Consider the following 26,668-nt stretch of genomic DNA (forward strand, 5'->3'; position numbering starts at 1 on the left):
ATTGTTTTCCTGATTACTCTTTCTATTGATTCATTGTTAGTGTATAGGAAAGCTACAGATTTCTGTGTGTTAATTTTGTATCCTGCAACTTTGCTGTATTCCGATATCAGTTCTAGTAGTTTTGGAGTGGAGTCTTTAGGGTTTTTTATGTACAGTATCATATCATCTGTAAACAGTGACAGTTTAACTTCTTCTTTACCAATCTGGATTCCTTGTATTTCTTTGTTTTGTCTGATTGCCGTGGCTAGGACCTCCAGTACTACGTTAAATAACAGTGGGGAGAGTGGGCATCCCTGTCTTGTTCCAGATCTCAGAGGAAATGCTTTCAGCTTCTTGCTGTTCAATATAATGCTGGCTGTGGGTTTATCATATATGGCCTTTATTATGTTGAGGTACTTGCCCTCTATTCCCATTTTGCTGAGAGTTTTTATCATGAATGGTTTTTGAATTTTGTCAAATGTTTTTCAACATCTATGGAGATGATCATGTGGTTTTTGTCTTTCTTTTTGTTGATGTGGTATATGATGTTGATGGATTTTCGAATGTTGTATCATCATTGCATTTCTGGGATGAACCCCACTTGCTCATGGTGTATGATCCTTTTGATATACTGTTGAATTCTGTTTGATAATATTTTATTGAGTATTTTTGCATCTATATTCATCAGGGATATTGGTCTGTAATTTTCTTTTTTGGTGGTGTCTTTGCCTGGTTTTGGTATTAGGGTGATGTTGGCTTCATAGAATGAGTTTGGGAGTATTCCGTCTTCTTCTATTTTATGGAACACTTTAAGGAGAATGGGTATTATGTCTTCTCTGTGTGTCTGATAAAATTCTGAGGTAAATCCGTCTGGCCCCGGGGTTTTGTTCTTGGGTAGTTTTTTGATTACCGTTTCAATTTCTTTGCTCATAATTGGTTTGTTTAACTTTTGTGTTTCTTCCTTGGTCAGTCTTGGGAGGTTGTATTTTCCTAGGAAGTTGTCCATTTCTTCTAGGTTTTCCAGCTTGTTGGCATATAGGTTTTCATAGTAGTCTTTAATAATTCTTTGTGTTTCTGTGGAGTCTGTCGTGATTTTTCCATTCTCATTTCTGATTATGTTGATTTGTGTTGATTCTCTTTTTCTCTTAATAAGTTTGGCTAGAGGCTTATCTATTTTGTTTATTTTCTCGAAGAACCAGCTCTTCGTTTCATTGATTTTTGCTATTGTTTTATTCTTCTCAATTTTGTTTATTTCTTCTCTGATCTTTATTATATCACTCCTTCTGCTGAGTTTAGGCCTCATTTGTTCTTCTTTTTCCAGTTTTGATAATTGTGATGTTAGACTATTCATTTGGGATTGTTCTTCCTTCTTCAAGTGTGCCTGGATTGCTATATACTTTCCTCTTAAGACTGCTTTCGCTGCGTCCCACAGAAGTTGGGGCTTAGTGTTGTTGTCGTCATTTGTTTCTATATATTCCTTGATCTCTATTTTGATTTGTTCATTGATCCATTGATTATTTAGAAGCATGTTGTTAAGCCTCCATGTGTTTGCGAGCCTTTTTGTTTTCTTTGTAGAATTCATTTCTACTTTCATACCTTTGTGGTCTGAAAAATTGGTTGGGAGAATTTCAATATTTTGGAATTTACTGAGGCTCTTTTTGTGATCTAGTATGTGGTCTATTCTGGAAAATGTTCCATGTGCACTTGAGAAGAATGTATATCCTGTTGCTTTTGGATGTAGAGTTCTATAGATGTCTATTAGGTCCATCTGTTCTAGTGTGTTGTTCAGTGCCTGTGTGTCCTTACTTATTTTCTGCCCGGTGGATCTATCCTTTGGGGTGAGTGGTGTGTTGAAGTCTCCTAGAATGAATGCATTGCAGTCTATTTCCCTCTTTAGTTCTGTTAGTATTTGCTTCACATATGCTGGTGCTCCTGTATTGGGTGCATATATATTTAGAATGGTTATATCCTCTTGTTGGACTGAGCCCTTTATCATTATGTAGTATCCTTCTTTATCTCTTGTTACTTTCTTTGTTTTGAAGTCTATTTTGTCTGATATTAGTACTGCAACCCCTGCTTTCTTCTCACTGTTGTTTGCCTGAAATATGTTTTTCCATCCCTTGACTTTTAGTCTATGCTTATCTTTGGGTTTAAGGTGAGTTTCTTGTAAGCAGCATATAGATGGGTCTTGCTTTTTTATCCATTCTATTACTCTATGTCTTTTCATTGGTGCATTAAGTCCATTTACATTTAGGGTGACTATTGAGAGATATGTACTTATTGCCATTGTAGGCTTTAGATTCGTGGTTACCAAAGGTTCAAGGTTAGCTTCTTTAGTATCTTACTGCCTAACTTAGCTCGCTTATTGAGCTGTTATATACACTGTCTGGAGATTCATTTCTTCTCTCCCTTCTTATTCCTCCTCCTCCATTCTTCATATGTTGTGTGTTTTGTTCTGTGCTCTTTTTAGGAGTGCTCTCATCTAGAGCAGTCCCTGTAGGATGCCCTGTAGGGGTGGTTTGAGGGAAGCAAAATCCCTCAGCTTTTGCTTGTCTGGGAATTGTTTAATCCCGCATCATATTTAAATGATAGTCGTGCTGGATACAGTATCCTTGGTTCAAGGACCTTCTGTTTCATTGCATTAAGTATATCATGCCATTCTCTTCTGGCCTGTAGGGTTTCTGTTGAGAAGTCTGATGTTAGCCTGATTGGTTTTCCTTTATAGGTGACCTTTTTCTCTCTAGCTGCCTTTAAAACTCTTTCCTTGTCCTTGATCCTTGCCATTTTAATTACTATGTGTCTTGGTGTTGTCCTCCTTGGATCCTTTCTGTTAGGGGTTCTGTGTAATTCCATGGTCTGTTCGATTATTTCCTCCCCCAGTTTGGGGAAGTTTTCAGCAATTATTTCTTCAAAGAGACTTTCTATCCCTTTTCCTCTTTCTTCTTCTTCTGGTACCCCTATAATACGAATATTATTCCTTTTGGCTTGTTCACATAGTTCTCTTAGTGTTGTTTCATTCCTGGAGATCCTTTTATCTCTCTCTATGTCAGCTTCTATACGTTCCTGTTCTCTGGCTTCTATTCCTTCAATGGCCTCTTGCATCTTATCCATTCTGCTTATAAATCCTTCCAGGGATTGTTTCACTTCTGTGATCTCCTTCCTGACATCTGTGATCTCCTTCCGGACTTCATCCCACTGCTCTTGGATTTTTCTCTGCATCTCATCCCACTGCTCTTGCATTTTTCTCTGCATCTCATCCCATTGCTTTTGCATTTTTCTCTGCATCTCTGTCAGCATGTTCATGATTTTTATTTTGAATTCTTTTTCAGGAGGACTAGTTAGGTCTGTCTCCCTCTCAGGTGTTGTCTCTGTGATCTTTGTCTGCCTGTAGTTTTGCCTTTTCATGGTGATAGAGATAGTTTGCAGAGCTGGTACAAGTGACCGCTGGAAGAGCTTCCCTTCTTGTTTTTTTGTGGCCTTCTCCTGGGAGAATAGCGACCTCTAGTGGCTTTTGCTGGGCAGCTGTTCTCAGACAGGGCTTCCGCTTCCTGCACAGTTGCTATAGGGTTTATCTCCACTGTTGCTGTGGGCTTGGCCTGGCTGGGGCTGTTCCTCCAAAATGGTGTAGCCCCGTTGGAGGGGGAGCGGCCGGGAGGCTATTTATCTCCGTAAGGGGCCTCTGTGCTCCCTGCTGCCCAGGGGGTTAGAGTGCCCAGAGATCCCCAGATTCCATGCCTCTGGCCTAAGTGACCTGTCCTGCCCCTTTAAGACTTCCAAAAAGCACTCTCCAAACCAAAACAGCAACAGCAACAATGAGAGAGGGAACAGAAAGAAAAAAAAAGGAAAAAACACGTGATTTTTTTTTTTTTTATCCTCAGGTGCCGGTCCCAGGCACCCGCTCACTGGTCCTGCTGCCCTGTCTCCCTAGCACCAGGGTCCCTGTCCTTTCAAGGCTTCCAAAAAGCACCTACCCACTGGTCCCGCAGGGAAAGAACGCTCGATATTCTTTCTCCTCAGTCGCTGGTCCCACGCACCCGCTCACCAGTCCCGCCGCCCTGCCTCCCTAGCACCAGGGTCCCTGTCCTTTAAGGCTTCCAAAAAGCACTCACCAAAAAGAGAGGAAAAAAAGGGGAAAAATGCGCTATTTCCTCCTTTCTCAGGTGCCGGTCTCAGGGCAGGGAAAAACGTGGGATATTCTTTGTTCTCTGGCGCCAGTCCCAGGCACCCGCTCACCAGTCCCGCCGCCCTGCCTCCCTAGCACCGGGGTCCCTGTCCCTTTAAGGCTTCCAAAAAGCGCTCACCAAAAAGAGAGAATAAAAGGGGAAAAATGCGCTATTTCCTCCTTTCTCAGGTGCCGGTCTCAGGCACCCGCCCGCTGGTCCCGCAGGGAGAAACACGGAATATTCTTTGTCCTCAGGCGCCGGTCCCAGGCACCTGCTCACCGGTCCCGCCACCCTGCCTCCCTAGCAACGGGTGCCCGTCCCTTTAAGGCTTCCAAAAAGCACTCGCCAAAAAAAACCGCTCCGGTTTCTTTCCACCCCCCGGGAGCCGGGGGGAGGGGTGCTCGGGTCCCGCCGGGCCGGGGCTTGTATCTTACCCCCTTCGCAAGGCGCTGGGTTCTTGCAGGTGTGGATGTGGTCTGGATGTTGTCCTGTGTCCTCTGGTCTCTATTTTAGGAAGATTTTTCTTTGTTATATTTTCATAGCTCTATGTGTTTTTGGGAGGAGATTTCCACTGCTCTACTCACGCTGCCATCCTGGCTCCGCCTCTCTCATTCTTCTCAATTTTATGTATTTCTTCTCTGATCTTTATTATGTCCCTCCTTTTACTGACTTTGGGCCTCATTTATTTTTCCTTCTTCACTTTCAGTAATTGTGAATTTAGACTATTCATTTGGGATTGTTCTTCCTTCTTTAAACAATCCTGGACTGCTATATACTTCCCTCTTAGAACTGCGTTCTCTGCATCCCACAGAAGTTGGGGCATTGTGGTGTTGTCATTTGTCTCCATATATTGCTCAATCTCTGTTTTAATTTGGTCATTGATCCATTGATTATTTAGGAGCATGTTGTTACAACTCCATGTGTTTGTGAGGCTTTTTGTTTTCTTTGTACAATTTATTTCTGGTTTTATACCTTTGTGATCTGAGAAGTTGGTTGGTAGAATTTCAGTCTTTTTTAATTTACTGAGGCTCTGTTTGTGGCCTACTATATGGTCTGTTCTGGAGAATATTCCATTGGCACTTGAGAAGAATGTGTATCCTGCTGCTTTTGGGTGTAGAGTTCTGTAGATATCTATTAGATCCATCTGTTCTAGTGTGTTGTTCAGTGCCTCTGTATACTTAGTTATTTTCTGTCTGGTTGATCTGTACTTTGGAGTGAGTGGTGTGTTGAAGTCTCCTAGAATGAATGCATTGCATTCTATTTCCTCCTTTAATTCTGTTAGTATTTGTTTCACATATGTAGGTGCTCCTGTGTTGGATGCATATATATTTATAATGGTTATATCCTCTTGTTGGACTTCCCCCTTTATCATTATGTTTTGTCATTCTTTGTTTGTCTCTTGTTACTTTGTTTTGAAGTCTATTTTGTCTATTACTGCAACACCTGCTTTTTTCTCCCTATTGTTTGTGTGAAATATCTTTTTCCATCCCTTCACTTTTAGTCTGTGTATGTCTTTGGGTTTGAGGTGAGTGTCTTGTAGGCAGCATATAGATGGATCTTGCTTTAATATCCATTGTATTACTCTGTATCTTTTGATAGGTGCATTCAGTCCATTTACATTTAGGATGATATTGATAGATATGTACTTATTGCCATTGCAGGCTTTGCATTCATGGTTGCCGAAGTTTCAAGGGTAGCATCTTTACTATGTATCCATCTAAGTTAACTCACTTATTAAGCTATTATAAATACAATCTGATGATACTTTATTTCTCTCCCTTCTTTTTTTCCTTCTCCTCTCTGTATATGTTAGGTGTTTTATTCTGTACTCTTAGTGTTTTTGTTGACTGATTTTGTGGATAGGTGACTTCATTTTGCATTTAGTTAGTATTTTGTTGGTCTGCTTTTTGTGCTGTGGTTTTATTTTCTCTGGTGACATCTAGTTAGCCTTCGGAGCCCTTCCATTTAGAGCAGTCCCTTTAAAATACACTGTATAGGTGGTTTGTGGGAGGTAAATTACCTCAACTTTTGCTTATTTAGAAATTGTTTAATCCCTCCTTCAAATGTAAATGATAATCTTGCTGTATACAGTATTCTTGGTTCAAAGCCCTTCTGTTTCATTGCATTAAATATATCATGCCACTCCCTTCTGGCCTATACGGTTTCTTCTCAGAAGTCTGATGATAGCCTGATAGGTTTTCCTTTGTAAGTCATCTTTTTCCTCTTGTTCGCTGCTTTTAACACTCCATCCTTGTCTTAGCTCTTTGCCATTTTAATTATTATATGTCTTGAGATTGTCCTCCTTGGGTCCCTTTTTTGGGGAGATCTGTGTAATTCCATGGTCTGAAAAAATATTTCCTTCTCCAGATTGGGAAGTTTTCATCAATTATTTCTTCAAAGACACTTTGTATCCATTTCTCTCACTCTTGTTGTTCTGGTACCCCTATAATGCAAATATTATTCTGTTTGAATTGGTCACACTGTTCTCCTAATATTCTTTCATTCCTAGAGATCCTTTTATCTCGCTCTGCCTCAGCTTCTCTGTATTCCTGTTCTAGAGATGGAAATAGAAGCCCAGAGATGTTATGTTTCCTGAGATCACAGAGCAGGGCAGTGGCAGAGGCAGGAATTAAATCCAGTAAGTTAGGTTCTGGAGCATGTGAGTGCCCATTGAATATATACTCCTTGTTTCACAGGACATTGTGAATTAACATTAAAGAAAATAAGTATGTGAGAGTGGTTTGATTAAAGGCTAATGCAAGTATCATAAAATACAGTTACTTGTAGCCAACTTACTTTTAGCTCCTTTACTGTACCCCAGCTAAAAGCAGAAGATGCTATCTAGCGCTCTTCTTTCTACAATTTGTTTTTAAAATTTGTGAATTAAAAATAAAAAAGCCAAGGTTTAGTTTGAATGAAGTATGGAATTGTATTGATGCCAACACAGGAAGTAGTTTCTGGTAGCCCTGTTCAACATTTTTAAAAAACGAATGCTAGATACGACACAGGGTCAATTCATCTAAAATAGTTTTTTGTACATTAAGTGTGTTGGGTTCTAGAAATTCAGAGCTGAGGAAGTGATAGGGTCTAATGTTAAGGAGTTCACAGTTGATAATGAAATATTCAAGAATAATACTCTTCTTACTCAAAGTGTGGTCCATGACCAGCATTATCATCATGACCTGGGAACTTACAGGAAATGCATATTTAGGTCTCACCATCCCAGGCCAAGTTAATCAGAGTCTGGATTTTACAAGATTCCTAAGCGATTTGTATGAACACTAGACTTTGACCAGCTCTGAGTTTTAACTGATCTGAGAAGTGGAGTATTAGGACATACATGTAAATTATCATGGATGCACAGAGAGTGGAAGACCAACCCACGTTGGGAGGTTGTGCATGTGGGTTTGTCCAGAGAAGGCTTCCCAGAGGAGCTACAGTGCGGCTGAGCTTGAAGGATGAAGAGTGATTATCCAGGGAGACTGAAGAGAGAAGTGCATCCTCAAACGAACTGCAGAGCTAGGCCGCTTGGCAGTGGGTGTTCATGGAGTCATCAGGACTTCTGAATAATAGTTCAGTACATTTGGAGGTCAGGGAGGATGTCTGGTAGGAGCTGAAGAGGAAACAAACAAGGGGCAAATTGTGAGAGTCCCTGAGTTCCATGCTAGGCTACTTGTCCTGATGGCAAGCCATGTTTAAATTGTGTGTGGGTGGAGAATAAGATCAGATATTGATTTTAGAAAGATCACTGGTTGCCATGTGGTAGATGGGTTGGATAGAGGCATACAGAAAGAGAGGATGTTTGTGAAATTTTCACATGACCTAAAGCTGGGTGGAGTAGTTGGAGTAATAGATGAGAGAAGCAAAATTCATAATGATTTCACCAGATTTGGAGATTGAATCCAATACGATGAAATTCAACAGGAAAAAATCATAAAGTTCAGTATTTGAGTTAGAAAAAATCAGTTGAGAGAGTGCAAGAGGGAGGCAGAATGGTTTTGACATAGTTTGTAAAAACTTCTCTAGAACTTTTGGAGGTTGATGTGGTCGTGATTTAGTTGACCACAAGTTAAATCAGCGCCAGCAGCGTAACAAAGAGCTGAGTCTTTGTCTGTCCTTTGGGAAGTAACTGTTTCTCTTGCCTGACAACCTTCCCTCATTTGTGCCTTTTCCCACCCTCTATTCTACCACTTTCTCAAAAGGCAGATCTATTAGCCTCTGACGGTCAAGGAGCCAGCATTAGTTTACACTTGGACTGGGTGTCAGGAAAGTGGAAGTTTTCCTCATAAAGACTTTTTTATATATCAGAGTTGTATACAAGCTTGTGAAAATGCATCCTAATAACATGCTGGCTATTGTCTGCCACCACTAGAGAGAGAACAGAGAACCTCTTAAGAAATATATTCAATTCTTTCTTACATATCTAGTTCCCAGCATAGTGCCTGACACAGTCCACACTTTAAGACCAATGAGGGAATCAATGAATGGATGAATAATTGGAATGACTGAACAAGGGGAGTTAAACAGAACATTCATATGAAAGAGTTGAAGAGAAACCTGTAGATATACATTCCACATAAGCGTATGGAGAGCAATTGTAACATGTCTTAAAGAGAAAGTGAACAACCTGTTATTGTCTTTTCTGAGAAGTGAATGGTTCATTAGCAATCCTTAAGTTCTTTCTATAATCTCAAATCATACGTGTACACCCAGGACAATTTCCTTACTGAGCTCCCTTGCAGCCTTGGCTGCCCTTCTCTGGAGCCTCCCTCCCCTGGGATATGGGAGGGACTTGTGTCCCTCCTGGGGATTGTTCCCTCGGAGAGGTCACTAGAGCAATGACTCCGGAGTCCATTCACCTGGTGTGGTTACAGCTAGGCATCAGATGTCACAACTCCAGGATGGATAAACTTGCAGTCTCTGTCTCTTCAGGTTAGAAAGCTGTGAGTGTCCTGTCTGTCAGCCAGAATAAGGGACTGTAAACCAAAAATACATGATGAAGGCTCTGGTTAAGGGATGAGCCCTGCGGTCCATCCTGAGAGTCAGTGGCATTGCTGTCTGAGAGGCCTTCTCTGCACAGTTTTGTATGGAAGACAAAAGAGGCCTGGAACTGTCTGCTCTCCTGTGCGGGGACAGCCATTGCTGCATTCTACCATCTTGTCTGAAAAGTGCTTTAATACCAATCAGTCTAATTTCTTGTGTTTACTTGATAACATAAAATGAAATTAGGGAAACTAAATATATTTTATGTGACATTTTAAAAGCCATGCAAGCAAAATCATAGCCAAGCAAGAGATAATCTCCCAGTGGACATGCAGTGAATTCCTGTTGGTACCAAGAACTGGTATAAAATTCCTTAATGTTTAAAATGATACCATTTGTTTATGAGTGTTTTGACAATAGAGCATCCCTGCCTTTTTTGCATAGAGGATTAAGAGTGAGGCCTTTCTTGGCTTTTAGAATAAGCCAAGCCCGTAGACACCAGTACCCCGGGAAGATGGGTTTACTTTGTCCTAAGAGAGGCTAGAAAAATCTAGAACTACATTTTGGGAGGATGAATAGACATAGTCACAAAATATATGCTCTACCCTTTGACATTGGAGATGTCAGGGAGTTTGTTTTCCTTTTTATTTTTCCACTTGGCCTTCATTTCGTTATATTTTACAGCCTGTTTTTGCTCATTAGAATAGTAAACATAACTGGTCTCAGTTACCATATTTGCTGTTGGCAGTAGTAGCAACAATTCCCTGTATTGGGTAGTTACTCTGTGTAAGCAATGTGCTTTGAAACTTAAAACAATCTCACATGACCTTACAAAAATCCTACACTTAGAATTTGACCTACTCATGATCAGACTTACATCATCACAGTACCTCAGTGTGAATATTTTCTACCATCATGTCCACCAGTAGCACAGCAACAGGAGTTTGAAATAATGGGTTTTGCTTGCATCTAAGTAGGATGACATATTGGTTCTGAGTCATCTCTATTTTCTTTAAAGGGACTATGTCAGACAACTGCCTGCTGGCAGTCAGCCTCAGAGCAACTTTGCTTTACTCCCCCTTGTTCTTCCTGGAATGGAAGCCAGCAAACTACATTTCCTAGATTCTCTTGCCAGTTAGGTATCAATAGTCACAGTTTGCCTGAGACTGAAGGTTTCCAGGGATGCCAAAACCTGAGAAGTATTTGTCATATGGGGATGAGTTGGTCACTTTATCTGACAACTGTATTGCCATGTGGTAGTAAGCTGTTGCATGGCATCAGAAGGCCTGAGGAAGATTGATGCTAATTCTACTACTGGTATTGGCATTGACACATATATGGACTCGGGGTCTTCTGAGCCACAGCAGTATCCTGAGTGTTATTTGGCATGCCAGCTCCTGCAATCTGTAGTGAAAGCAGAGGCTCCCTGCAGTTACAGACATCTGGGTATCACTCACTTTCTTCTTGTATTTCTCAGCCCTTCTAATATTTTATAAATGAACCCCTGTATTAAATTCCTCTCTGCCCAAAATAACTCAGCCGTTTCTGTTTCCCTGATTGAATACTGACTAATAGACAGCCCCAATGAAAGACTTCTCCTGGATGAAGGGGAAGACAAGTATAAGGAGGGAAGTGAAATGCTAATCAGAGAAACTGTAGCCCAATAAAATGGATTTCTCCAAGATGGCAGAAAGTCAGGAAATAGGAATGATGTAACTTGGAGAAGACATGGAGAACTAGGTTCTAGCACTGTAGCACCAATCTATTCCAGTCTTCTTAGGTTTCTAACATAAGCTTTGGGTGTCCTGAGATTGACCAGGAATCCAAAGGGTCTTAGACTGATTATTGGGGCCCACTAGCAATTAGAGGTGTGAGAGTAAAAAAGGAATATTAGATTGTTTCCACATCTCTGCTTCTTCCACAGTTTAGATATCATTTACTCTGACAGGTCAGTGACCTTCTGAATTGCTCCATGGAAATAGCCTTAACCAGATTCGTCATATGGAACACTGTTTTGACAACATGCCTGTCTCCAATATTGGACTGTCTGCTCCTTAAGAATGCAGTGTTACATCTTCATGGACAAATGATGCCTGCCTGGCCTTCACACCAATGGTATGATGCTCAATGGTTTCCCATTTCATTCAGAGTAAAATTCCAAATTCTTACCAAAGGGCCCACATGGCGTGACGTCTGACCACTGCTCTAAACTCATCTACTATTTTTACGTTTAATCACTTTGCTTCAGCCACACGGGTCTCATTGGTATTCCTCAACGATGCCAACCTTGCTTTTACTGTGTGTTCTGTGCACTTGTTTTGTGGTTTGTGCACTTGTTATCTTTTTATCTGCCTGAAATACTTTTAAACCAGATGTTGACATTGCTTCTTCCTTACTTCCTTCTGTACAAATGACATCTCTGTAATGGGTCTTCCCTGAGCACCCAGTATAAAAACTAATTAACTAACCAACTTAATCACAATAACACTTGCCCTGCTAACTTTCCTTGGGCTGTTTCATTTTTTTTTCTCCCTACCACTTTTCAGCATTCAACAGAATAGACATTAGTTACTATTGTTTCTTCCTTTTAGTAGCATACATTCTGCCTCTGAAAACAGGTAGGAGATAATTATATAGGTTGGCACTGGGGGGTTAAAGGCAGCTAATTTCCAAAACTGAATCTTGTTACAGATAAAAGCAATTATAACTAACCACTTCTAAGTCATTTAGCACTCAAATACAGATTCCTGGAAACGGCAGTTTAAACTTAAATTCTAAAGAAATCATAAATACTCTTGATAAAATGCAGTTTTCCTTGACACACTAATACTCCTGGTCCCTTAGGTTTTACAGAAATGAGGTGGTATATCCATGCATTCATACAAGCATTCTTTCATTCATTCCACAGGAATCTAGTGAGTGCATAGTGTGCTGTGGGCACTATACATGCTGAACAAGAATAGATGCAATTCCTGCCCATAAGTCTAGTAGGAGAGACTACTGATCAAATCATCATACAGATAAACAAGCAACTGATATTCTAAGAAGTACACTGATGGTGAAATAGGCCATGACACCGAAGTAGGAAAGGTGTCCCTAAGAGAGTGACATTCCAAGAGATGAATAAGAGATAACTAGATTGAAACGAATCTGACAGCCACTCTCTTAAGACAGGAAACACTGGCAGAAAACCTAGTCATGGGGAATGATCATAAGTTTAATGCTTTAGGTATGTGGGGCAGGTTCTGAGCTGTATTACTGGAGGTGAAAATTAGTGCTTAAATGTTTTAAAAAGCATAATGTATTAACAAAGAACATGATGCTTTAAAAGAGAAAATACTAGAACAAGACAAATATAAGATTTAGACTATGATGGTTGGAAAAAAATCCAGTTAGAGAGGAGTAATTTAAATCAATGAAATTTGCAAGACTATGGAGCAACAAAATAGACAAGGGATGTATGAGAAAATATCAGACTGAATTAGTCTACATACCATAAATATAGTGTAAAGAAAATGGAAGTGAGACACTTTATTAAAAACAACTCTGGAAGACTTTCCCAGAGTTAATATATTCTGATGCTCTTCTTCAAATGCCTACCATCTACTTCAGGACTATTAGGAAGGAACACTTCTCAATTTTTGATATTTCTTTCTAGGCAAAGAAAAATCCTTAATGTTACTTATTTATGTCTTCTTTGTATCTCTTCCTCTGCTCTGTAGGACATGGAGTGATTTACATCACCTATAACTTTGTAATGATAAAAGTCGCCAATAAGGTAGACTTGGGCTCTAGGATGCTAGTGGAATAGGCTGTCCCAGGGAAGTACTGCTGAGTAGGTCCTTCTGATTTTGGCTACAGAATTAAGAAGCTGTTTGACTGTGATATTAGAGTACATTCTCCAATGACTCCATAGTAGTGTGGCTTCTACATAGACTTAAAAAAGTTTCTGTGTCCTGAGAATCTGTATAAGAAGGTATGCTATTAATGAGCTTCCTGTGAGATTGCCACTGTGTCGGACAAAATAAATTGAAAAAAGGTACACATACCTAGGCATATTCTCATTATTTATCAGAATTCCAAAAGTTAAGAGAAGCTCCTAAAATTTTCCAGACTAAAACAAATCACTACTTCCGCAGAATATTAATCAGAGTAATATGGTTCTCATCAACAAAACTGGATACAGAAATTAACAGAGCAATTTATTCAAATTTATGAGAAAAAATATTTCAGTGTTGGCACTCTATGCCTATAAACTCTTAATCAAGTTGAAGAGTATAATAAAGGCATTCATCATTCATATAGCTTACTTCTCATGCATCCTGTCTTAGGAGGTTACTTCACAAACATGAGAGAGAAAAAAATATGATGAATGTCTGAAATAAAAACTCTATGAAAAAGGGAGATAGGTTATTTTCAGTTGAGGGCCTCGGAGAAAGTATCATGGACAAGGCAGGAACACTGGGCTATACCTGAAAGATATGCAGACAGAGGTTTGGATTGTGGCCAGACATTGTGAGTATGGAGAACAGTGTGGCAAAGATGACACATGCTACTAGAAGGGAGCGGGGAATGAAATGTTGGAAACATAGGCCTCACTCATAGATGAACTTAAGTAACAGGTAAAGTCAGTGCTATTAAAAAGTTTGACACAATCAGACATTGATGTGAGGAAAATAAATTCACCATGATGTGGAAGAAAATTTCAGTAGGAAAACTAGTAGTGGGGCAAAGAAATGACTGGGTATGCTATTGCTCCAGCGAGGTCAATGTATAGATCAGGCAAACAGAAAGGATATCCAGAAATATTTTCTTATTTATGTAGGAAAGTACAAATATTTAACTTTGTTGAGAGATAGAAAATAGAAATTACCTTGAAAATCATTGAAAGCAGTCACTCTAGAAGAGTAGGTGAGGATCTTAGAGTTCTTTGGGTCATCAGCCCTATTAAATTATAAATCATCTTTGAAGTACTGAGAATGGCATCATCAGCATGATGGATGGGAGCATGACTAGGTCACTGAGAGTAATACCAGTCAGTGGTATGTGTTAGGTCATATTTCTCCTGTGTGTGTGTGTGTGTGTGTGTGTGTGTGTGTGTGTGTGTGTGAGTGGGGCAGAGGGAAGGTGGTGGGGTGGGGGAGAGATAGAGAGACTATATAAAAGAAAAAATGGCCAGATTCCAGAATCATGGGGGGAGGGCTAAGGGCAGGTAAGGGTACACAGTGGGGGTATATTAGTTTGTACTTCAGTTTGCTGCTCTAACAAAAAGACTGCAAAATATGATTTCCTGGATGCCAGGAGGCATCTGGGTGAGGTAAGTATCTCTGCTCCCTGAGGTCATCCAAGACCCAGATTGCCTCACCCATGCTGCTGTACTGTCCCCTATGATACCGTGCTCATCTGCATGGTTGAAGCTGGCTCACTGTCGTTTGCGTGGTCTAGTTTATGAGATGGGAAGGAGAGGAAGAGGACGAATGATTTCCTTTCCCAGCATGGATGCAGAGATTGCCAGTATCACTTGTGTTCATATTCCACTGGTGAGAACTTCGTCATAGGGCCACACAAAACTGCAAAAAAAGACTAGGAAATAGGTTCTCTATCTGGGAGACATGTGCCTTTAGAAATCTCATTGTGTGCCACTATAGGAAAGGTGGCCAGGACTCTGGGTTCTTCAGGTGCGAGGCCTCTCTTGACACCCTGCTCTAGGCTGAATTCTGCCCAAGAGCCGGGGTCTATGGATTAAGGAGAGGACAGCTGTGAATGGGCACTGTGCAAGGTCTGGAAAGGTTAAGGGATAAAGAAAAAGCCAGCACTGTTTCAACATAGGTCTTTCTCAGTTTAGCTGCTTTCTGCAGTTTCATCCTTGCTCCTTCTATATTTGGAGACAGTATTGCTAACACTCCAATGGTTGGTTATTGCAACATAACATACCTCAGCAACACAGACGTGACCTTTGGACATTTGCATCTGAGGTCTATGCATCTCAGGAACTTGGGGTGGTGCATGCATAAGAGAGATGAATGGAACTAAACTGACATTCCAGATAGAAAGAATTATAACCTTTTTATATGGGAAATATTTGTATCTGGATGAGCAATAACCAAAAGCAATGGGGAATAGAAGGGTTATGTTATATATTCATTAAGAAATTACAAACCACCAATTTTGAGGGGAAAACGAGCCAAAACTTACTATATTCTCTATTTAGTATTTATTTACTGCTCCTCAACTTGCAACTTTTCTAAATTGGGTAATATATTATAATAAATAGTGATTATGTTAATGATATTTATATGATTATATTTAATTTATTCTAATAAATAATACTTATATTAAGTATATTCATTATTACATTCATATTTATTATGTGTACATACATAGAATTTTTAAAATCTTAGGCCTACTAAATGTAGTTCTCTTAGGGTTGGTTCTGTACACTTTTGTTCAGGAAAAAAAACCACATATGATTCTCTGCATTTATGGAATATGACCACAGATACCTCAAAAAAGCTACAAATGGATTAAGGAGTTAAGTATAAAGTAAAATGAAATCATGGAGTAATTAGTAGAAAATAATTTTGAGTAGTTATTAGATCCCTGGTGAGGCAGCATTTTAAGCAATAAAGTAAAATAAAACAAAGATCAAGTGATCCAGTCACAAAACTTTTAAACTTGCAAGAAACAAAAAGCAATACCATGTAAATTTATGTAAAATTATAAAGGTTTTGGTTCTGCATTACACAAAACATCAATAAAATTCATTAGACTAAAATATAGGATTTCAATGGTTAAATAACAAACATGTATGAGGAATTTATAAGGAGTATATACAATTTAAAAATTTCATTGTAAATATGTCATGCTTTTGATTTTTTTAATATAGCTCATGTACTCACACATTTGAAATGCATACATTGATGCAGCAGTCTGACATGCAGTTTGGCAATTTATATGACAAATCCTGTCCTCTGACCTACTACTATTGAAAAAAGAGTCATGAAAAATTATGGTCTGTTATTTTTAGTAACAAAAACTTAAAACAATTTAATTATCCAATAATAAGAAAGCAGGTTAAATAAAAAAGGATACCTTAACCTTATGAATAGCATACTACCATTAAAAATGAAAATTATAAATACCATGCAGTCATACATGGCAATGCCTAATATAATTTTTATATTACATACCATTTTGTATAAAAATATCTAGTCAAAATGTAGAAAAATAGTTGGATGTGTATGAGCTAATTATATAGATATACAGTTGTGAATATACATTAGAATTGGTAGAGGTCTTGTATGAGTGCTGAGATGTTTGGACAGAAAGATAGAGATAGATTTTCCTCCTTAAAATATTTTATGATTGTTATAGTTTTGTTAGAAAGCCAGAAAAATAGCTAGAGATATTTGTTCAATCGTGAATATTAGGACTGTAATCCAGCTACCTTTTTAAAAACTGCAAAAAGGAAAGTCTATTAAAAAATATAATGAAATCCTAATCTTGGAGCAGGGAGAGGGAACGAGAGTGACAGAAAGAGACTGGGTAAGACTTGTATGGTGAATGTGTAGGGAGGGGCAGAAGGGTTCAAAGGTGAATGAAGATTAGAGCACACTGATGGGAGAATAGAAGCACCATTCACCAGAAATAGGACTTCTTAAAGACAAAGGCCTGGTATAGAGGTAGCTGTGGTCTCTGCTGTGGCTTAATGGACCTTTTCACCTCTCACCATTACAAACCAGTATCTACAAGTATGGTTGCTGCACAAGTTCATTGTTATCCACAGAACTGAACTAAATATTTCTGCTTTGAAATTTGGTCTAGAAATCCTATGATACATCTGCCAGCAATTACCATGGGAGTTAACTGAAGTGCACACAGCCCATTGGCCCTCACTAGCATCGTTCTCAAACAATAATGCTGGAAAGAGGCACTTGCTAAACTTTCAAGTTATCTATAACCTCTTAGAAAACTTTCATAGTTGGCTTTTCTTTCCTTTTTTGCTGAATATATTATTTCATTTTTGGCCTTTGACTAAAACACAGGACATTGTTGGTGAATCTGTAGCCTTACAATTTTACATAAAGCAATATCTGAGCAGGGATTTCACTTTCTTGTTTTGATCTTTAACACTGAGCTGCAAAATGTCATCTTTAGTTACCTAGAAAAAAGCGACCAGCTTAGAAAAGTGAATATGTTTGTGTCAAGTCTGAGTGGTTGATTTCTTCAGCTGATGCACTAGAAGCGGCAAGAGCAGCCTCCTGCAGGACTGGGGGGAAATACCTCTTATTAGCGCTATGGCCAAAATGTCCGTGTTCATAGACAAACACTTGTTTACTCAGAAGAAAATGTTAAAAATAGGAGAACTAAAATGTGAAATCAGTTGCTCTAAACAATGTCTCAGGTATTGATTCTCAAAGCATAGCTGGAAACATTACCTAAAGATTAGAAACTGTCTATGTATCCATAGACTGGATATCATATAAAATTTATTGCAGCCAATGATGCTGTCAGAACTATGCTAGTTGGATGTCACAAACTGATTGATAATTTAGTTGTTCTTACAAACCCATTTACCTTGGCTCATTGTACTGCAACAGGCACATCACAAAATGTGTAACCTAAGCCTGCATAGTGTCATCATTTGGCCAGCCCACTAAAAACACCATAAAAATACAAGAGAAAAATAATACTAAATTAAGTGGGAGAGCCCCCAAATTTCAGTCTAACAAAAAAGCTTGTGTTTTTTACCCATAGATGAGAGGAAGCATTGTATTATGCAAATAACAAAGATTTTGGAGGCAGACTTCCATAAACCCCAGTTTCCTGTGACATTTATGTAATAATACCTACTTCATAACATTGCTTTTATAATCAAATGGAATGCAATGAAATGCTTATAGTCAATGAAAGTGTGTCAACCATGTGACTTTGGGTAAGGTACTTAACCACTCACTCTGTGCCTCAGTGTTCTCATCTATAAAATGGATTTCATGCTACCTGCCTCAGAGGTTTGAAAAAGAATTCGTGACTTAAAAAATGGCACACTGTTAGAATAGTACTGCTAATAGTAAGTGCTCAATAAATGTAATTGTTGGTCTCATTATTACTTATTTGTGTGCTAATAAGATATTCAACATGAAAAGAAGGACATAAGCTCAGAAGGATTTAAGACATTATGCACATTTTTTTGTTTGGGGATTCAGAGATACAGAGAAATACACAATACAAAAGAAACAAGAGGTGAACAGTTACAGTTTTAGGTATATTTAATAATCATTAAGAGAAAGGTAGTCTGTCTATAGCATCTTACTACACAGATAGGCAGTGACCACAATGGAGGGGAGAGGACTTGATAATATGGGTGAATATTGAAACCACAGTGTTGTTCATGTGAAAACTTCATAAGATTGTGTATCAATGATACTTGAATAGAAAAAAAGAAAAAGGTAGTCTATTCAAAATGTTTATTAATGCTGAAAATGTGCCAGTCCCTCCTCTTTCTTTCTTTCTTTCTACATTTTCTTCTTTTTTCATGTTCTTTCTCCCTATTCCTCAAACACATAGGGTGTTTAGTGCCCTATGCATTCTCTGTTCTCTGCCAAGTCCTTCGGTTCCTGGGTGGTAGGCAGATGATCTAAATGTTATCAAAGGCAAGGTTAGAATAGATGGGTAATGTATGTGTGTCTGAGTCTAGTGATCCCTGCCCATAATGATTCAGAACAGAGCTCTGCTGTGTTGTGTTGAATATCTGGAGAAAAACTGAAAAATGCAATCCTGTATCTAGAAAAGTTTTTCTATGTTATAAGTCATTTAAAATAAGAAAGAAATCTTACATGGTCACTTCAGTGAGATAAAGGCTTGGCGAAATTTTATGCCTAAAAGTGATAGTTTTATAATTTGTCTTTTATCTAACTTGCTTAACACTCTACCTATTCTTTAGTTACTTGCATTAATATTATTATTAATGGCAAACTATAAAATCCTACATACCCTAAATGTCCCTACCCTTTCCAGTTTTGGATTCACATGTAGTCATGTTAATATTAACAACCCAAAGTTTCTTAACTTAGTCCACACCACTCAGCTTCCTACCTTAGCATGTAGGATTTACTTATTCCTTAGCATGTAGTCAGCAGGCAGGAGCTGCTTAATCTTTCTCTTTAATTCAGATTTGGTGTGGGCTCCTTGACCCATTGCCACTGCTTTTCATGCCCATGTGAGAATAACAGTGTCTATGTCTGGGGTGCCATCTCTCAGTTTTGAGGCCACCAGTTCTTAGAATGAATGGCAGAGTGGTCCTAGGTCCTAAGCAGGGTGAGAAAGTTGTCTTTTCTTCCACTGTGTAGTAAGATTTGTCAACTTGGTTCCAGGTGTGCATTGTTTGTGACCAGGGTCTTCAACAGAATATCTCACCCATGTGTTGGTCCACACCCTTGTACATACCCGGGAAGAAGGATGGGAGCACAAGGGATTAGAATGGGATGGAAAGTATTCCATACTTCTCATTATCCTTATTTACTCTTCCTCCAACATGGCCCCCTACTCAGATTCCTCCTCTTCCCTTGGTTGTAAAATGAAAGGTTTATGTATTTCAGTGGTTTCAAATAAGATCATGGGGTGGAGCTCTCTGCACTAGAAATTTGTTTAAATGCTCTGTTATCCTTGCATGACTATAAAGAATTTTAATACATAGATACCGGTATATCTCACTTTCCACCCGAATCACCAAAGACCAAGAGCAATTCAATAGGTGCCAAGAGCCATTCCTAAAGCCGAGTGCTTGACTGCCTCTTCGTGCCATAAAACTAGATTGCAACCCAAGTTCTGCTCAATCTTATCCCACTATCCAAGTCTAGGCTGGTATGAAGCAGCAATGTGACTCTTTTGAAAAGTGGTACTTTTATGCTTTCTTGCTGTTCTATATCCTCCCAGGGGAAAGTGTTCTTTTATCTTGTCTTAAGCCAATGGAAAGAATTTTAAGGAGATCACTTAGAATGGTTCACACAGTTGGAGTTTGGTGAACTTAAGTATTAATGAGTCAGGCTTAGAAAGTCTTCATGTCTTAAACCGTGACTGCATTGCTCTAAGGGCAGCCTGGAGAGCAAACTGCATTTCCACCATGGAAAGGAACTAACCTGGGATCAACTGTCCAGTTTCACTGCCTGGAGGACCCTTGTGGCCCCAACAGAGGGGAGGAATGCTGGTCCCCAGGACTGCGAGGGGAGTTGCAGCAGCTACTTGAGGGGGGGCACTGACTAGGTCATGGAGACTACAGGTGGAGGTTCCTGGTGGGGGATCTTCAGGGAGCCCTCACAAGTAGCCAATGAAAGAAAGAGCCAGTAATTGCATCTGGCCCGAAAGGGCACCATGGCAGAGGTTCAAGCCCATAAAATAGTGCTCTTCCTCCGTGAGCCTGGTGAGATGGGAAATAGCAGCTATTGGTGTGGGAAGAGGTAGTAACAAAAGCAAGTTGAAATTAACCATATACCTGTTTGGGGGGACATTGTTTATTTTCCTGGTTTCTTGTCCCTGCCACACAAAGTTAAAGAGGAAAAGTGTGGGCGACTTCAGAGAGGAGGCGTGCCCTGAAAGATTGAGAGAAAGTTTTATTTAAGGCAAAAAGGTGCACACTCAGAGAAAGGGGAGTGTAGGCTACCCCAGAGGAGTGCTGGAAGATTGGGGGTTCCCCCTCTCAAGGATTTTTCAGGAATGTGAACAAAGGGCTAGGGGTGTGGACTTGTCAAGTGGTCCCAAGATGTTTTATCTTTGATGAGAGACATTACGTCTCGTCTCTTCTATTACCAGTCCTCCAGGTAATTCTGCAAAATTTACTTAAGACAAGAAATTTACTTATCCGGTTCCTTCCCAGGATAGCAGCTTCCCTCTGGGAGCACATCAATCAAGACTGCCTGCCCTGCCCCCATGGTGGGCTGAGTTACTTTCTGTTTGTTAAAGAATACGTGAAGAATCTTACTTCTTAACTTCCTGGGTTTTAAAATGCAATCTTAGCTTTCAGATGGAATCTTTCCTATTTTTACTATGATGTTTATATCTGGGCTTCTCTGGAAAATTAATCATAATGCTTGTCTCCTGCCCAGGTTGCAAATTACTTGATTAGGGGCTGGAGGAGGAGGAATAAAACAGCACAAAAGTTAAGTTAAAGAACAGGCTGGGCCTTCGTTATAGCAGGCTAAGGTAAATCTTACAATGGCATGATCTCATTGAAACAATGAAGACACGGGCTGTGCTGGGCCCTGCTCATATCTATTTTTCTATTTAACACACCTGCCTCCCTACCCAGACTCCAGTTTTCCAGGCCTGTGGTAGGACTAACTGGGGAGATAGGAGTGATTAAAATTGACTATCTGTTAAGAGTGGTGAAAATATTCATGGGTAGGGATACTTTTTTAAATTACCAAGAAACTGGAAACTATGTGATTTCCAGCCCTGTGTCAGGACTAACTGGGGAGGTAGGAGAAGTTAAAATTGACTATCAGTTAGGAGTGGTGAATATATTCATGGTGGTGCTTTTTAATATCTGCTAGAATACGTGCACTGGCTGTCTGTAAAGATTTTGTATAGAGTTGTGCTATTAGTCACACTTGCAAAATGTACTATTGAGCACTTGAAATGTGCTAGTCTGAATTGAGATGTACTGTAGGTATAAAACTCACAGTGGATATCAAAGACCTGCTACAAACAAATCAGAATGTAAAATATCTCATTATTTTTAAACTGACTATATTGCTTAGCTTATATTAATATTTTGGATATGTTGGGTTAAATGACATTTATTGTTAGAATGAATTTCACCTCTTTTTACCTATCAAATGTAGATACTTGGAAATTAAAGTTACATATGTGGCTCACATTATATCTCTATTGAACAGTGTTGATAAAGAGAAACCCTCTGGGAATTTTACAATTATGCTTTATATTTGTATACTCTGTAGCACTTTATTACATTTCTCTTATGTAATTCTGTAAACTTAATTCTCTTAGCAATCTTGTGTGATGAGTAGGGTATTTTTTTTATTTTGGTATCGTTAATGCACAATTACAATTACTTGAACAACATTATAGTTACTAGACTCCCCCTATTATCAAGTCCCCCCCACATACCCCATTACAGTCACTGTCCATCAGTGTAGTAAGATGCTGTAGAATCACTACTTGTCTTCTCTGTATATACTGCCTTTCCTGTGTTCCCCCCTCTGCTACATTATGTCTGCTAATCGTAATGCCCCGTTTTCCCCCTTATCCCTCCCTTCCCAGAGTAGGGTATATCTTATCATTCCTAGTTTTTAAATGTGAAAGCTGAGTCAGATAATATAAAAGAACTACTAAAAAATCACATAAGTGGCAAGTGACAGAGCCAAGACAAAAGCTTGGTGTATATTTCAAATCAACCATTTTTCCTACTATCCTGCTGTCCCATTCTAGCAGGCCCCATCGCCTAGCCTAGAGTTTTCATTTTCTCCAGGGAAGAGTTCCTGAAGGGAAGGAGTCCAGAGAATTTGAACTTATGAGAAAAGAGGGCCTTCTGTCTAGCTCAGCCTGCTTCTAGGAGAGCACTCACAGAGCTGGACCTTCTAACCCCCTGTTCCCACAACCTGTTAATGATGACCCATTATAAAAGCATTCTGTAGTCATGTGGGTTTGTGAAGCACTGGATTTAAAGTTGATTTCTTTTAACCTCAGGGCATTTAAATGCATTAATAGTCTCTCAAAGAAAGTAAACCTCAGTTCCAAAACATTTACACAGATTGTGGTGCTCTGAAATGGGCCATTTTGAAAATCTGCCCCATGATAAAAGGCCGATTCAAGGACAGGTCTGACTTTTAGCTCCTCACCATGTGGGAACCAATCTCTGGGGTTGAAAGGGGATCTGAAGAAAGAAGTGGCAGCTTGTTCCCCAGATGAGATGCATTTGCTAGTTTTGGCAACTGTCCAGGACAAAGATGGATGTTTAAAAGTGATTTTTAAACTATAGAAAATTAGAATCAGTTCAATAAATAATTTGTTTAGCATCTTAATAAGATTTAAATGCAGAGCCAGTTATCTGTTCTTTTAAACCACAGGAACACGTTTTCAGTGCTTGGAAGTATTCCTTGACATTCTAGTGACTTTCTAAATGAAATTCTCATAAAATGGGAAAAGGACATGTAAGGACCAAATGTTCAAGGAGAAATTTTGATATTAGAAACTGTTAGGTTTGCCAGTATTCAGGACTTCAGTCGGTAATAAGAAATATGGATTTTGTTTTCCAAAGCAACTTTTCATCAATTAAGTGATAAAAATGTACACCAAAAACCCATATTCATTTACTCTTTTAATTCCTTCAGACTAACCAGAACCAGATACAAAGACCAGACACATTAGTAAGAACCGAATAAGAATCTATCCTGCAACACTTGTGCTGGGTTGATTTTAGATGCTGGGGATTCAGTGGTGATAAAATCTACACCCCCAAGGGAGCCTAGAGTGTTGAGAATTCAAGAATGAAAAAGTATTATTGTGTATTTCCAAGTCATTCATTCATTCATTCATTCAATATTAAGAAAAAGGATGAGCACCCCCTTTGGATCAAACACTGTGCTAGGTGCTGTGGATGTGAAGAGAAAGAAGATAAAGCTTCTGTCGTGGAGGAGTCTGCAATATATAGTGCAGAAAGTAGACAAGAAAACAGTTAATTACCAAATCCTTCCAGTCACATTCTTCCCTTGCTCAGTAATTGGACACTCTGTTCAACCATCTGCCCCGCCTGGGATCTTAGGATCCTTGACTAAGACTTTTTCTTATAATCCTCGTCCAAACCATCAGCAAATCCATTATCCTTCCAAGAAAATATATTTTTAAAAAAATCCAACCTCTTCTAATTATGTCCACGACTGTCAGCATGGTTTGAGCCACTATTACCTTTTGTAATCATTTCCTGACTGGTCTGTCAGCTTCCAGTCTTTCCTCCTAGCATCTGTTATCAGAAGGGCAATAGAACATCATCAAAGAATATTATTTCTGTGTTCAAAAGTTTCCCTGTAGTTTGCCTCAAAGCATTTATAACAACCTGCTATGTTCATCTGTTATTTGTGTGTTGCCTGTATCCCTCCTCCTGAATGTGAATTTTTAAGAGGAGTGTGTCTATTTTTAATATGTAAGACACCATTTACTTTATTCTGTTTATTAAATTACACTGTGTGATAAATACTTGTATGACGTAAGCAACAGTGGACCACAGATGAGGGTTTGCTCAGTTTGCTTTGGGTTAGGATGGTGGGAAGATCAAGGGAGGTCTTGCAAAGAAATTGTAGCTTGTGTAAGATGCTATCCTCTATCTTCTTTCTCTCCCCTTCCGATACATGACCAACAATAACCTCCTAATTGATAAATGTTTCCTTTTATCCTAAACAGCTTCTTCCTTAAGTCATCTTCCTTGATTTTTATGTTCATGTATTTCCCCGTGTGCACACCATGTAGAATGGAATCATAGGTGAGATAAACATGGAGGCCATTAGGACGCAGTAGGGTAAGGGCCATGAGAAGGCAAGTATAAAGAGGGCCTTCTATTTTCTTTTTCCCCTCCTCATCTGCCTTCTGCTTTCTGCCTAAAGTTTTGTGTTTCCCCAATATACTTGTGGCCCCATTTCCAGTAGCATTAATTATTCTCATGTACGTAGATTCTGAGTGTAAAATATAGCTATGCCATATATACCCGCTCAGCTCAGTCCATTTCAGCTGCCTGTGCTGAAGATGACAAACCTATAGCCTCTATTTTCTTGTTTTTAGGTCCTACTCACAAGAGGTTGGAGCTGGAACCATTTTACTTCACTACCCAGTTGTGTGGTGTGATGACCACATAGATACCTCACAGTACTTATGTTTGCAAACAAATATTAGTGGAGCAAGGCAGGTCATGTAAACGAGTGAAGCAAGCTGGCTATGATTGGAACAAGTAGCAGGATGTATGATGACGTGAAAAACCCCATGGTCAATGACCACAGATTTGGGAGCTATTGTTGCCACATGAGGAACAGGCCCATGGGTAGACAGGGAGCCTCTTTCCCCTTTTTCTAAGTGGGGGGACCTCCGGACCTCTCTCCATGCTGTCATCCACTCCTATGCAGAGATAAGTGACTGATGAAGTTAGTTAAATTTGGAGGAGGACCTGGACTTGACAGCCCAGCCTCTTTCTTGCCGTGTGTCTCTGGCATTTGCCTGTGTGAGAAGGTGCATGCTTTGACTTGCTCCTCCACATGCCAAGTGTTACAGTCAGGCCCCAGGTGAGAAGGCCTGCAGCAGTCCAGTGCTGCCTGTGACAGGGGAGGGACCTGACATTTCTTGGAGTTTGTTAATAAGAAGCCTGTTGTTTCTGCTCACTAAGCCACATCTTCAATCTTAGACTTTGTCAGTAGTAAGTGAGATATTTTGATTTCATCTGCCCTGATTGTTTTCATTCTTCAATTTATTTGTCAACTCAAGTAAGAAAGGAAGAAGTGTTACTTATTGGAGCCCCACAAATCGCATGACCAGTGTTGCTTGATTTTCTACTTTTTAAAGAGAAACCAGAAGTTCAAATTTTTTTGTATGAAAACATCCTGATTCTGAGATGTTGGTAAAGACCCCACATATTGAAAAATCTTAGGTACCAAATGAAATACATCTGTAGGTCAGTTTTTACAACAGGCCACCAGGCTTGCACTTACACTCTACTCCCTATGGTTTGGGGGCAGAGTGAGTACCTGAGTTTCTGTCCCAATCCCTTCTGATGAATCTAGTTCTTATCTGGAGTCCTGGTCTTTACTTCAGCTAACTAGTGTGGATTCCTGATCTTTCAACCACCCAGTCATCCCTCTCTAGCACCTTCTCTGTTATCTAGAGCCTGGACTCTGTGCTCCTCACCCTCCTTCTCTCCCCAGCTATGAACTAGCACTCTTCTTCAATCTTGCCCCCACCCCAGCTTCCAAAAGGTACTGCTCCTTGGAGATCTCAGTAGTCTTGACTCTTCCACCAGCTCTGACCTGCTGGATCAATGACCCTGAAGCCTTAATCACAAAGACTGATACCACTGGCCATCACCACTCCTTTCCTGTGGAAGAAGAAAGCCCTGTTCACGCATATGCCTTTCCATTCCCTGTAATTCCTATCTCCCAATCTACCTCCCATTGAGATGCCAAAATACATGGTATTTACATATTGGGGTAAATTGGGGTAAATACTGTTTCTTGTTTTCTCTCCCTCTCCCACTTGGTGAGTGGCCACTGATTTTGAATTGTTTTTCCTCTTTCTCTTATCAAACAGGAATCACTGATACAAGGAATTCTTGGTTTCTCGTTCCCATTTCCCTTGGCATCTATTATTATTCTTGCTTTCTTTTCCTTTCACTGGCTCCGCTGGCAGTCTCCCTACGTCCTCATTCAGCCAGTTTAATAGCAGACCCCAGGAAGGATGATCTGAATCAATTTTTTAAATTGTGGACCATGTTCCAAAACTAGTCAGGAAGACAGCATCTCTGTCCCGTGGGATCCCCCATTTAGCTTTCA

The 26,668-nt window shown here is 39.6% G+C and overlaps 2 protein-coding genes across 11 annotated transcripts in view; one reads left to right on the top strand and one right to left on the bottom strand.

The window, feature by feature from the left end:
* LOC118969377 (serine/threonine-protein kinase TAO1-like) overlaps positions 1-26,668 on the top strand; it is a 207,906-nt gene that overhangs the window by 150,775 nt on the left and 30,463 nt on the right. The window lies entirely within an intron of this gene.
* LOC118969305 (beta-1-syntrophin-like) overlaps positions 1-26,668 on the bottom strand; it is a 178,197-nt gene that overhangs the window by 40,499 nt on the left and 111,030 nt on the right. Inside the window, exon 3 of one of the 3 annotated variants that reach the window (XM_073230111.1) lies at positions 4,342-7,755. The exons of the other annotated variants lie outside the window; for them this stretch is intronic. Within the exon in view, the coding sequence (XP_073086212.1) occupies positions 7,662-7,755 (94 nt within the window). The 3' untranslated portion in view covers positions 4,342-7,661. Of the gene's footprint in view, positions 1-4,341; positions 7,756-26,668 lie in introns of those variants that run through there. 3 annotated transcript variants of the gene reach the window in all.

Source organism: Manis javanica, chromosome 2 (genome assembly GCF_040802235.1).
Source record: "Manis javanica isolate MJ-LG chromosome 2, MJ_LKY, whole genome shotgun sequence".
NCBI lineage: Eukaryota > Metazoa > Chordata > Mammalia > Pholidota > Manidae > Manis > Manis javanica.